The 13,648-nt window shown below is 40.8% G+C and overlaps 1 protein-coding gene across 1 annotated transcript in view; it reads left to right on the forward strand.

Moving 5' to 3' along the window:
• b4galnt4a (beta-1,4-N-acetyl-galactosaminyl transferase 4a) overlaps window positions 1–13,648 on the forward strand; it is a 373,302-nt gene that overhangs the window by 268,051 nt on the left and 91,603 nt on the right. The window contains exon 7 of the mRNA XM_060915089.1: window positions 1,518–1,585. Coding sequence (XP_060771072.1) covers window positions 1,518–1,585 — 68 coding nt within the window. The remainder of the gene's footprint in view (window positions 1–1,517; window positions 1,586–13,648) is intronic.

Genomic DNA, 13,648 nt, shown 5'->3' on the forward strand with positions numbered 1-13,648 from the left:
CAGCACAGAGAATAGAGCACACTAGAACACTAATCAACATGTCGCCTGTGTATTGTACGCTTGTTCTCCCCTGTGTTTCAGGTATCCACAGTTGCAACACTGCCTTTTCAAATACACAGCCTTCTCCTTACTCATCCTTGCCCAGTGAAAGTGAGGTGTTTAAAACCCTAGAACTGCTAAAATACAATCCTAGTAATTGTATACCAACAAAGTGCACCTATGTGTTTACTTGAAAACTAGCAAATGAGTCTATACAGTATATACTGTTTTATTCTGTCCACATTCACTGGATATGAGCATTCGTGCGCTCTGATTGGCTACTCTACTACTAGGATATCAGCTCATATACCGTGAGTAGAGAAAAACAAACGTGTTGCTGAACCAACCGAGGACGAAATAAAAACTCTGCTTGAAAACAAAACCACAAAAAAGGCAACAAAATATGGAATAAAAGTATTTGATGGGAAGAATGTATCATTTTTTATTTTTCAAGAATTATTGTTATAACATTTTTCACAAATTGCTCCTGACATTTCGCCGGTTTGTTTACATTCTAAGCGGAAATTATTTTGTCGGACGTTTAATATAAATTTTTTGATTTATCGTGTTTGCAAAAAATGAAAATAAAGATGCTCTGTTTCTCAAAATCCAGTGAATGTGGATAGAATAAAACAGTTATTCCACTCAGTCTCGTCGTACACGGCTTATAGCCGACTCAGGGCTACGCGCCTCGTCAGCTATCAGCTCATGTACGACTCGATTTCGTGGAATAACTGTTAAATGTACGGGTGTACCTAATAATGTATGACATACAGTACTAGTTAAAAATTTGGACACACCTACTCATTCAATGTTTTTTCTTTATTTTTATTGATTAAAAGATGTGGCATGTCTTAAAGTAAAGATGAATGTCGTTTTTCTTTACTTAGTTGAGCGGTTCTTGACATAATATGGATTACTACAGTTGTGGAATAGGGCTGTTTACTGTATTTTTATTATTTACTATTTACTGTTTACTGTTTGATCTCAAATGCATTTAAAAGGCAAGAAATTGCACCAATTAACTTTTGACGAGGCACCTGTTAATTGAAACGCATTCCAGGTGACGACCTCATGAAGCTGGTTAAGATAATGCCAATAGTGTACAAAGCGTCATTAAGGAAAACGGTCATTACTTTGAAGAATCTAAAATATGAAACATATTTTTGTTTTTTTAACTCTTTTTGTTTACCACATAATTCCATATATGTCCCATATGTTATTTCATACTTTTGACATCTTCAGTATTGTTCTACAATGTAGAAAATCGTAAAAATAATGAAAAAACGATGAACGAGTAGGGGTGTCCAAAATTTTGATGGGTACTGCACCCTGGCGGATACTCGATGGTTGATTTTGATTGGTCAGAAAGTAATATTCATTTTCGATAACAGCAGCTCCGGCAATAATTCCAAATGCAAGGTCTGACATTGGCTTATACATTAACAAAGAATAAATTGGACCTTTGTTTGTTTCAGTTGGGGTCAGAGTGGACAGCACCAGGGGAGTTCACCAAATTCAAGTCTCAGGCTTCCAAATCTGTCCAGTAAGTACACACACACACATATATATGATAATAATATTTTACTCATATTTGATCATAATGCAGAATCATCATCAGTCCAACGAGTGCTCTGACAGAACCAATACTTGTGACACTAGATAATTACCTGCCTTCATATCTTCAGTGCTATTTGCCTTGTCTGCTCCTATTCTTGAGATTTAAGTGTTCCTGTGCCAGTAAGACACCTGCACACATTGTTGGACTGGGTCTCCTTTCAGTCTGTGATCTTACTGACTGGACTGACAATTAGAGGGAATAGGCTTCCTTTGTGTGACATGGGACTGCTTTTAATCATCTCCACTTAATGGATGTTATTGTGTGGAAGCTGAATAATGATGGGTTGCTTTCCAGAATCAGACAGTATAGTACAGGTCTTTACTTGCAACACGCTAATTTCACTGTAGTTATATGATTTACAGTCTCTTTATATAACGGCTTTTGGGATTTACATAAAGTGCACATCAGCACGCAGGCCTTGCTTGTTTTCAGTGGCTTGTAAAATCACAGAATGTGCATACAGAGGAGCAAAATCGTCAAAATGTCATATATTTTAAGCTTGAGATCCCTTCATAGTGATTAATCTCATCTCATCTCATTATCTCTAGCCGCTTTATCCTTCTACAGGGTCGCAGGCGAGCTGGAGCCTATCCCAGCTGACTACGGGCGAAAGGCGGGGTACACCCTGGACAAGTCGCCAGGTCATCACAGGGCTGACACATAGACACAGACAACCATTCACACTCACATTCACACCTACGCTCAATTTAGAGTCACCAGTTAACCTAACCTGCATGTCTTTGGACTGTGGGGGAAACCGGAGCACCCGGAGGAAACCCACGCGGACACGGGGAGAACATGCAAACTCCACACAGAAAGGCCCTCGCCGGCCACGGGGCTCGAACCCAGGACCTTCTTGCTGTGAGGCGACAGCGCTAACCACTACACCACCGTGCCGCCCCTCATAGTGATTAATGATATTTATAAAGCATGGTTACAAAAATATATGTTGTTAAAGCATTAAAAGTGAATGTGTTCTTAGCGGATTTAAACTGCATAATAATCCATAGTGATTTTGATCATCTAGGATTTCTGTATATCTCACCAGAGGGAAACCGTCAGGGCCTTGTAGGCTTTCAGGGAAGGCCCAAACATATCAGCATTTCAAATGTTATATTTAATTGCTTTCATTCTTTCATCATTTCATGCTAATTATTCTTTTCTAATTCTAATTTGGCTTCATTTTCTATCCAATTTGCTTCAGAAATGAAAGGGTTACTGTCCTGAAAACATTAAAATCGAGTTATCCAATGAGAATTTTTTTTTGTTTGTTGTGTCTAGGCTGAGAAGAGTTTAGAGTTGCTCACTCATTGGTTAGGACTTCATTGCCGGAACAGAAGGCCATGGCAGTGTATGTTTATATAGGAAGTGACAGATGAATTAATCGATCAGATTTTGATTTATAGTGGGAGGGACCAAAAATGTATCGCCCTCAGCCTTCTCGAAGGCCAACATGAGCTTAACTGTGACTCGGCGCTGTTAGCACAGCAGCGAAGTCACCTTCCAGCCGGTGTAGCGTTCGTCAGTAGTGTTAGCGAATGCTAATAAAGCAGTCAAGAGCAAGTAGCACAGGCTAACGACCGAGAAACTAAGATTTCTGTCTTCAGACTCTTCTTCCACGCTACACGCTCGCTACAGTATTTTTCACTCAGACTTAAGTATTCATTTTCCTCTGTAATTTACTGAGTTACTTTTAAAATCAACATCGACAACTACACACAACGGCGCTACCTGGCAGCCTGCCGCTAATCCTTTACAAAATCCTTTGCCTTGTTGCTTTCTTGGTGTGTCTGGCTAAGTTTTGGCTGAGCTCAAGTCCCAGCTCTAATAGTAACAGTTTGCCACTGCATTTCATATATGGGAAAGTTGGCAGGTCATTGAGGCAATATATGAAAAGGTCTTCTGTGTTCTCTAGGGTGTATTTGAATACCAATCCTACAGTGCATTGCGTAAGTATTCAACCCAACCCAATGATGATAAAATAAAAGATAGATAAAAGATCAAATAACGAGAACTTTGTCCGCATATTTATGGCTGTGACTGTATATCTTGGAAAACCTCTTAAAACTCTCCCTATTGAGAATTGCTTGAAGGGATTGTATCTGACATGCTCACTGGTTAGTGGACTGCACACAGACCCTTCTCGTTTAGTACCACATAAGCTAATGAGAGCTTATGCTCTTGCTCAGCTGATGATCTGAGTTTACATAGTGAAATTCTCTAAATATAAATGAAGCAGAACGGCTGCTCATGTGGCTCTCTTTAAATATCAGGAGAGTCCTTCTGCAATTATTTACTATGATATGGCAGGGCTTGTGTAAATTGACTTTTACTGGACATTTTTGAAATCCCTTTTAGCACTCAGGTAAACATCAAGTTTTGATCCCACTGGAACCGACTTCACACACACAAAAGCAGACATTTGACTTTTGCATTATTAATTTTGTGTGTGGGCAGCACGGTGGTGTAGTGGTTAGCGCTGTCGCCTCACAGCAAGAAGGTCCGGGTTCGAGCCCCGTGGCCGGCGAGGGCCTTTCTGTGTGGAGTTTGCATGTTCTCCCCATGTCCGTGTGGGTTTCCTCCGGGTGCTCCGGTTTCCCCCACAGTCCAAAGACATGCAGGTTAGGTTAACTGGTGACTCTAAATTGACCATAGGTGTGAATGGTTGTCTGTGTCTACACGTATGTGTCAGCCCTGTGATGACCTGGCGACTTGTCCAGGGTGTACCCCGCCTTTCGCCCGTAGTCAGTTGGGATAGGCTCCAGCTTGCCTGCGACCCTGTAGAACAGGATAAAGCGGCTACAGATAATGAGATGAGATGAGAATTTTGTGTGTGTGGGAGGAGGGGTATTTATTTTTTAAACATATACTGTAAGTACTTGCTCTTTCTATTCTCCCTAAAGGCTGTGCTCTGTGAATGGCCACAGTACAGTACAGTGTACAGTTTGGCCCACAGGATACAGAGCACATTCTGCTCAGCTCACTGGCCCCAGGGCTATCAGAGCTTATTGAGTACAAATCCCTGAGTGAAGGTTTCAGAGTGTCAGGGGATGTGAACAGACTGAAACAGTCATAGCTTGTGGTAAATACAGTATACTGTTACAGATTAGGTTGGGGGTAATGGTGAGCATTTTCTCCTCTGGTTGGGGCTCTTTGATCATTCGGCCAATAGAAGAACCTCGTTGTAACTGTGACGGATCAGGGTTAGTAACAGAGGATTGGACCTTCAATGATGAAAATGTTACACGGTTTCAAGTGAGCTAGTGTGACTTATATTCTTATACAGGGGCAGATGATTGATCAGTCAGTGCAGCATAGAGAATTGAGCATGTGAGTACTGCTGGAGTTCCATGTGGTACAGTAATGAGAAGCCTGGCAACCTGGATCTGAGTAGAGACAGAGAGAAAGAAAGCAAGAGGTCAAGATAGTAGATGCCATTAGGTTTATTCGTGTATTTAAAACCCTAATCTTTGGGGGGAAATATATGCCTCGAATGCATGATATCCCACGTGCATTTCCTTCAACAAACATAAAAACACATATTGCAAGGTTTATAGCAAAGAAAAGTATGACTCTAAAAGCAGAACTGTTAAGTCCAACTACAGTTTTAAGATATATATATATATATATATATATATATATATATATATATATATATATATATATATATATTTTATAAAATGCACAGGGTGGCACGGTGGTGTAGTGGTTAGCACTGTCGCCTCACAGCAAGAAGTTCCTGGGTTCGAGCCCAGCAGCCGGCAAGGGCCTTTCTATGTGGAGTTTGCATGTTCTCCCCGTGTCCGCGTGGGTTTCCTCCGGGTGCTCCGGTTTCCCCCACAGTCCAAAGACATGCAGGTTAGGTTAACTGGTGACTCTAAATTGACCGTAGGTGTGAATGTGAGTGTGAATGGTTGTCTGTGTCTATGTGTCAGCCCTGTGATGACCTGGCGACTTGTCCAGGATGTACCCCGCCTTTCACCCGTAGTCAGCTGGGATAGGCTCCAGCTTGCCTGTGACCCTGTAGAACAGGATAAGTGGCTACAGATAATGGATGGATGGATCAAATGCACAGAAAAAAAGCAATAAAGATGTGATGGCAATTCACTAGTCAAGCATCAGCATCCTGAGAACAAAACAGAAGAAGCAACCAGTTTAATTACTGTCCGGTGTACTCAGACCGGCACATAATGTCATATACGCAACGCAGCCCTGGGAGTTACAGGTGTGCAATCAAGAACCGTGCTAGAATAGATGCTGTTCGGACGCCAGTGTTGTTAAGAAGCTGCTAAAAAAGTTCTGATCAGTGCAGTGATCCATGGACTATTGTGCAGAACTTTGAACATCTACAAAGACTGGAGAGGCAGCCGGTTTTTACCTATTTGACCTATTAGTTACCTAACTGACCAACTGCTATCAGCTAATGACCACTAGCTATTGCAATCTGCTAACTGAATCTAACTGCTCTGCCATCAGTGCTAACTGAAGCTAACTGCTCTGCTGAAATCAAAATAAATAGGAAAAAAAAAGAGGAAAAAGGAAATAAGTCTTCTGGTCATTGAGTGAAATCCAGTTTTAATCTCCAAGTAGACATTTCAATTCTCTTTTCAAGTTGGGGAATTTGCACAACCACACAGACAACTTGACAAGAACAGCACATTTGTTGTTTGGTGCGTTTTGTTTCTTATGCTTTCCGAAGTTATGCTATTCTACTTACCATACATTCACACCAAACGCAGCGAGAGCCTCAAAACGACTCATACTCTATGTGAGCCAGAGTCTTTCTGCAGTGAACAGCAGCATAATCGTTGGCGACGTGTCTTGGGGATAAAGTTGAAGTCCAGGCGACTTTAGGGTAAAATTATGGGGCAGCACGGTGGTGCAGTGGTTAGCACTGTTACCTCATAGCAAGAAGGTTCTGGATTCGAGCCTGGTGGCTGACGGGGGCCTTTCTGTGTGGTGCTCTGGTTTCTCCCACAGTTTAAAGACATGTGGTTAGGTTAACATGGAGTGGCCATGAGCTAAAGTGCCCTTGAACAAGGCACCTGACCCCCAACTGCTCCCTGGGTGCTGTAGCATAGCTGCTCACTGCTCTGGGTATGTGTGTGTGCTCATTGCTCGCATGCGTGTGTTCACTGAGAAATTTCACTGTGCTTCTTCTTCTTCTTAATGAGTTATGATGCGATTTGGTGGCAACCAATCAGAATTTAGAAGCACTCCACTCTAATCAATACTAGAGAAAATTTGGTTCCGTTCAAACCGTTCCTAAGCACACTGAAGGAGAAATGAATAATTGCACTGGCAGGTTTCCCTGTTATTTATGATGTGTCCTTCTTTGCATACAGGGACATAAAAAAGGAATAAACTGCATGTTGAAATTTGATTTATCACTTAGCATCAATACAAAAGACATACCACACAAATGGCTTTTAATTAGTTGACATCATTAGTTTAATTTCTTACCAAGCATGTAATCATAATTTTTGTTCATCAATCGATTTCTTACCTTCACATTTGAAAGATTTCATGAGGATAACGTATACCATACTTGTGGTCAGTGAGCACAAAGATACCAGTTGACGCGTGTTTGCTTTGGGGCCTTTTTAAAAAAAAAAAGTTTGCAAGCCGAAGCATTCTGAACAACCTTGTTCTTATTTCATCTACGTTACAGAACATCCATGAAATTCATCAGCATCGTTAATAAGGCAGCCAGAGTGAATTTTAATGCTCTCGCTGCTTTTGATGTGAATGTACTGTACCATTCGGCATTGAGGCAACAATTCAGATTTAGATTGATGTGATTCCTGTCGCAGTTACACTACCGTTCAAAAGTTTGGGGTCACTTTGAAATGTCCTTATTTTTGAAAGAAAAGCACTGTTCTTTTCAATGAAGATCACTTTAAACTAATCAGAAATGCACTCTATACATTGCTAATGTGGTAAATGACTATTCTAGCTGCAAATGTCTGGTTTTTGGTGCAATATCTCCATAGGTGTATAGAGGCCCATTTCCAGCAACTCTCACTCCAGTGTTCTAATGGTACAATGTGTTTGCTCATTGCCTCAGAAGGCTAATGGATGATTAGAAAACCCTTGTACAATCATGTTAGCACAGCTGAAAACAGTTGAGCTCTTTAGAGAAGCTATAAAACTGACCTTCCTTTGAGCAGATTGAGTTTCTGGAGCATCACATTTGTGGGGTCGATTAAATGCTCAAAATGGCCAGAAAAATGTCTTGACTATATTTTCTATTCATTTTACAACTTATGGTGGTAAATACTGTAAAAGTGTCACTTTTCATGGAAGACACAAAATTGTCTGGGTGATCCCAAACTTTTGAACGGTAGTGTATTAAAAAGAAAAGACACACATGCAAAATAAACACATTTGTTTCTTGACAATGTATTTCGAAGGGCACAATATGTGACATGGACGAGGTTTAATCTGTCCCCAGCCTGCTGTCTTTTCCACTCAAAAGCTGCCAGCTCAACAAAATAGTGTGGTATTAAAATAGCCAGATGATGAGGTAAAATAGATTGACATTGGCCATATGTTCATAGCAATATTAACTGGTGACTAACTGGAGAGAGGATCATTGTTTGGCTTGTTTTATTTTTCTGTAACTGCCACCTGCTAGGCTTTTCTGGTCTCTTAGTCATGCTTTTTCTTCTCCTGCCAGGCTTCTTTACCACTTTAAATGTGTACGGGGTTTTTTTTTCTTTCTTTCTTTCTTTTTTTTTTAATCTGACTCGACTGGCAAAACTCCGGTTTCCATTTTGCAGAGGAGAAAATTCAAGCTCGTGACCTTTTTTTTTTTTTTTCTGTACTGCATGCCTGTAAAAATAGCAATGGTATCCTGTGGCATTGTAATGACTCTGCAATCCCAAAAGAGCTGAACAAAATAATATTAATTTTTAAAAAAAGATCCAACATCTTCGCTAACAGCCATTCCCTCGCCAACCATACTGTAAGTTTAATCCCACCAGAGGCAGATATACACAAGAGTGCTTCACTTCACAAGCTCTGTGATCCATTGAGCATCGTATCTGCGTTTCTTTGAACTGCAAAAGGACAAGTGAGCAGTACTAGAAATGTGCAGAACTGCATTATGTCAATACTTGTTGGTTGTCACTGTATGTGGAAGCCATGCCCTAATGGTTAAAGAAGCAGCTTTGGGATCAAAAGGTCGCCAGTTTGATTCCCTGGACTGGCAGGAATGGCTGAAATGCCCTTGAGCAAGGACCCTCAACTGTTCCCTAGGCTGCTATGTAGTATGTCGCGTCTGCTAAATCCCATTACTGTAACGTAATATATCAGGATACCAGATCATGAAGCAAAACAGTTCTTACTCTCCAGATAAATGTATGTGTTTTGAAAAGAATAATGCTGGTCTTTCTTCTTACCAAACAATTCCACTGAACATGCAGAAAGCAAGGAAATTGTTCATGTATGTACTGATGAAAATAAATTTTTCTAAGCCTTACCCAGAGCCTAATACTACAAAGCCGCTACTGCAGCAATATATATATATATATTTTTTTTTTTTTTACATCTAATTTCTGACCTTGGGCGGCATGGTGGTGTAGTGGTTAGCGCTGTCGCCTTACAGCAAGAAGGTCCTGGGTTCGAGCCCCGGGGCTGGCGAGGGCCTTTCTGTGTGGAGTTTGCATGTTCTCCCCGTGTCCGCGTGGGTTTCCTCCGGGTGCTCCGGTTTCCCCCACAGTCCAAAGACATGCAGGTTAGGTTAACTGGTGACTCTAAATTGAGCGTAGGTGTGAATGTGAGTGTGAAAGGTTGTCTGTGTCTATGTGTCAGCCCTGTGATGACCTGGCGACTTGTCCAGGGTGTACCCCGCCTTTCGCCCGTAGTCAGCTGGGATAGGCTCCAGCTTGCCTGCGACCCTGTAGAAGGATAAAGCGGCTAGAGATAATGAGATGAGATGAGAATTTCTGACCTTATTAAAGTATGCATTAGACTTTGCCCCATATATTTTAGGGAGCTACGGTATCATTCAAATGAATCCCACTTAAGTTGTACATTTGTAGTGAGTCATCTCCATGTGAAATGCTAGACTTCTGGGATTTCAGCCAGAACAGACTTGTACGGAAATAGATGCCTGTCTGATGCCCTCTGGAGAACAGAAACAACACCAAGAAAAAAGGAAATAGCACACATTAGACTGTCATTATCAAGTTAGGGCTTCATCCGAATAGTTCACTGTGAGGACTTTTGATCAAATAGATAGCAGTGTGTTAAGTGCATCCCTGAGAATTAAATCAATTACTGATCGAACTTCAGCAATAACTCAATTCAGTTTTATTTATATAGTGCTTTGAACAATTAACATTGTCCCAAAGCAGCTTTACATAATTTTAAATGTAGATTTAAATCCCTAATGAGCAAGCCTGATGTACTGTATCAGTGGCAAGGAAAAACTTTGTGAGATGACAGGAGGAAGAAACCTTGAGAAGAACCAGACTCAAAAGGGAACCCGTATGTAATTACTCTTCTACAGCTGGATCCTATAAATTAAACAGTAGTGAGTGTGTTGAAAGGATCTTCAATATGAGAATCAGGGTCTTTGTTTTATTTCCAAAACGCCAGTATCCAAGTAAAGTGGTCCACCAAAGAATAGATAAGACTTGGACATAAACTGTTTTGGTAAGTGCAATCTTATGGGTATCTATGTGGGACGATCCACGGAAGTCTTAAGGTGATGATACACGGGGCAACTTTTTGGGCAGTGTTGCTGGGCAATTATGCTTCAACACTTTCCCATCGAGATTGGGCAACATAATTTATATCTGAACAATTTTGATCCTTTTGGGAAACTTTTTAAGACCACCCAATCAGAGTGTTAGCAGCGAATCACATGACCACCTGAGAGCTTCTGAAATTTCCCATACGAAAAAGAACAGTAAAGAACTTATAAGAGTTTACCACTGTCTTAGTAGTAAATCCTTATAAATATAAGGATAAATCCTTATAAGGATTTATAAATAAATATATATGCCATGTATGATTTACTCCTGAAAGTGGCCCATTTTGCATTTTCCTCATACAAATTTTTTTATGAAAATCTAGTATGTATGAAGTGAACATTGTGCATGGTTTTTACAGATAATGTGTATGATGAATTACACCGTCTTTGTATGCTTCATGTAATGTTTGTAGTTTTAAATTATATTTTACAGTTTAAAATGTACATGCCTTTTATATGTAAATCCAACTGCAAAATATAATTTAAAACTACAAACATTACATGAAGCATACAAAGACGGTGTAATTCATCATACACATTATCTGTAAAAACCATGCACAATGTTCACTTCATACATACTAGATTTTCATAAAAAATTTGTATGAGGAAAATGCAAAATGGGCCACTTTCAGGAGTAAATCATACATGGCATATATATTTATTTATAAATCCTTATAAGGATCTATCCTTATATTTATAAGGATTTACTACTAAGACAGTGGTAAACTCTTATAAGTTCTTTACTGTTCTTTTTCGTATGGGTTTCAACAAAGATCGCGGTGTCTCAACGGCAGTGGAGCGAAGAAAAAGAGAGACAACTTATCTCTTTTTATGCCCGTAAGTTGCTATGTGTAAACCCAAAGTGGTGAATTTACCTCATCAAATGCTTAGAAAACCAACAGACATCTATTTTCATGTGCTCAGGGTGTAATTAAGACATTGATTTTTTTTCAGCTAAGTGTAAACTGCCATTAGCTAACCACCGCTCCAGAGAGATTAAATGGGATTTAGCTAACTAGTGGTGGTTTTTGCGAACATTGTTAGCTGAAAGTTATCGCTAGCTATGTAGGGATAATCTTAGCTCTCTTGCGTCAAGTTAAAAGTGATGGGCAGCTCATGATTTTGTTTTTGTGAGTTGGAACAGAGATTATCTAACTTATCATGTGATCTAAGGGTGTTTTCACACCTGGTCCCCTTTAAAGGAACCAGACTCAGTCCTCTTTAAGTGGACCAAAAAGTGGACCAACAGAAAAAGAACTCAGTTCTTTTTGTGTTCACACTGTGAATTTATTACAAAGAGGACTGGGTTCTCTTTCTGGTCCAGTTAAGCTTTGATGGGGCCTCAGTCCTCTTTCTGTTCACACCAGGTCCTCTAGAGCCCTCAGACCCCCAGTGCACGGAATTCTGGGTAATTTTCTCTTGAATCAAAATGTCTGCTGCCATGCTTGCCCTGCTGCATTCTTTGATCAAAATAGTGCGGATTAAGGAAAATAAATTTATTTTATATATATATATATATATATATCTCATCTCATCTCATTATCTCTAGCCGCTTTATCCTGTTCTACAGGGTCGCAGGCAAGCTGGAGCCTATCCCAGCTGACTACGGGCGAAAGGCGGGGTACACCCTGGACAAGTCGCCAGGTCATCACAGGGCTGACACATAGACACAGACAACCATTCACACTCACATTCACACCTACGCTCAATTTAGAGTCACCAGTTAACCTAACCTGCATGTCTTTGGACTGTGGGGGAAACCGGAGCACCCGGAGGAAACCCACGCGGACACGGGGAGAACATGCAAACTCCACACAGAAAGGCCCTCGCCGGCCCTGGGGCTTGAACCCAGGACCTTCTTGCTGTGAGGTGACAGCGCTAACCACTGCACCACCGTGCCGCCCTTTTATATATATATATATATATATATATATATAAAAATAATATAGTTATATTATTGTGGCCGACTCATCAGTCAGTAAGTTCAGAGAACTGTAAAGCGTCTGTGGTAAGTTCCAAAAGGAAGTTGAGTTTCCCTGCTACAGTCACGTGACCAACTACGGCAAACGAAGAAGGTTAAACTACAGTGAAAAAGGCGAAGTGAACCCGGTGCACTTTTTGTTCACAATGCGCAGATTAGGCGAACCGTACCATTGATTTTTAGCGAACTATACTGAGACCACCTCCTGAGGTGGTCTCAGTTCGGTTCGCTTTAAAGGGGTCTGGGTACGGTTGGAGTGTTCACAGATGTGCAAAAAATGCTGAGTCATCGATCCGAGTTCGGTTAGATGGCTGAAAGGGACCAAGTGTGAAAACACCCTAATTCACATACAGAGCACGACTACTTGTGGAACCCATTATGTTTTTGTGATGTATATGTCAGTTATTAGTTATAGCATATGTGATTGAGGCTAGTAGCATTTTTAAAGAGATATCCATCCATCCATCCATTATCTGTAGCCGCTTATCCTGTTCTACAGGGTTGCAGGCAAGCTGGAGCCTATCCCAGCTGACTACGGGCGAGAGGCGGGGTACACCCTGGACGAGTCACCAGGTCATTGCAGGGCTGACATAAAGAGATATAAAAGTGTTTATTATTAACAAAATGTTGTTATTTTGACTTATAAATGTTAAAATAATGGCAAATTATCTTTTGACCAGAGTATCTATTCAGTTTTGTTGCAGAAGTGATATTTATTTGAGCAAAATAAAGACTGAAGCCAAGACAAAAGTGACAGCTGCAGATGTTTCAGTGTCCATCTTTGCGGTGTCTTTCTCCCTGGCAATAAATTTGCTCTTATCTGATTGGTTGTTGCCAATTGTCTGTTGCCCTGTGTCTCACCTGGTTGCTCGTTGCTGGCAGCATTGCCCCAAAGGTTGCCCTGTGTATCATCATCTTTAAGGCTGTTCTTGTGGACCATCCTTAACAGCAGAATGTAATTGTCAAGTGCAAAAACTCCAAGCAGAAGCAGGGCATCAAGATGGTCCTGAGAGCAAAGAAAGTCAGGATTAGTCATCAGACAGTAGGGAAAAAGTATAGCTTGGGGTTGGGGGGAGCTGGTTGTGAGAGCTGCTGTCATAGAACTCGACTTGATCTTATGAGTTGCTGACTCAGGACTTGATTTGGTCATTAAAGTTGCTGACTTGGGACTCAACTTGTCATGAGCTGTTAACTTATGACATGACCTGGACATGGGAACTACTGATTTGGGACTTGACTCGCTCAT

The sequence above is a fragment of the Neoarius graeffei genome, chromosome 2 (genome assembly GCF_027579695.1).
Source record: "Neoarius graeffei isolate fNeoGra1 chromosome 2, fNeoGra1.pri, whole genome shotgun sequence".
Lineage (NCBI taxonomy): Eukaryota > Metazoa > Chordata > Actinopteri > Siluriformes > Ariidae > Neoarius > Neoarius graeffei.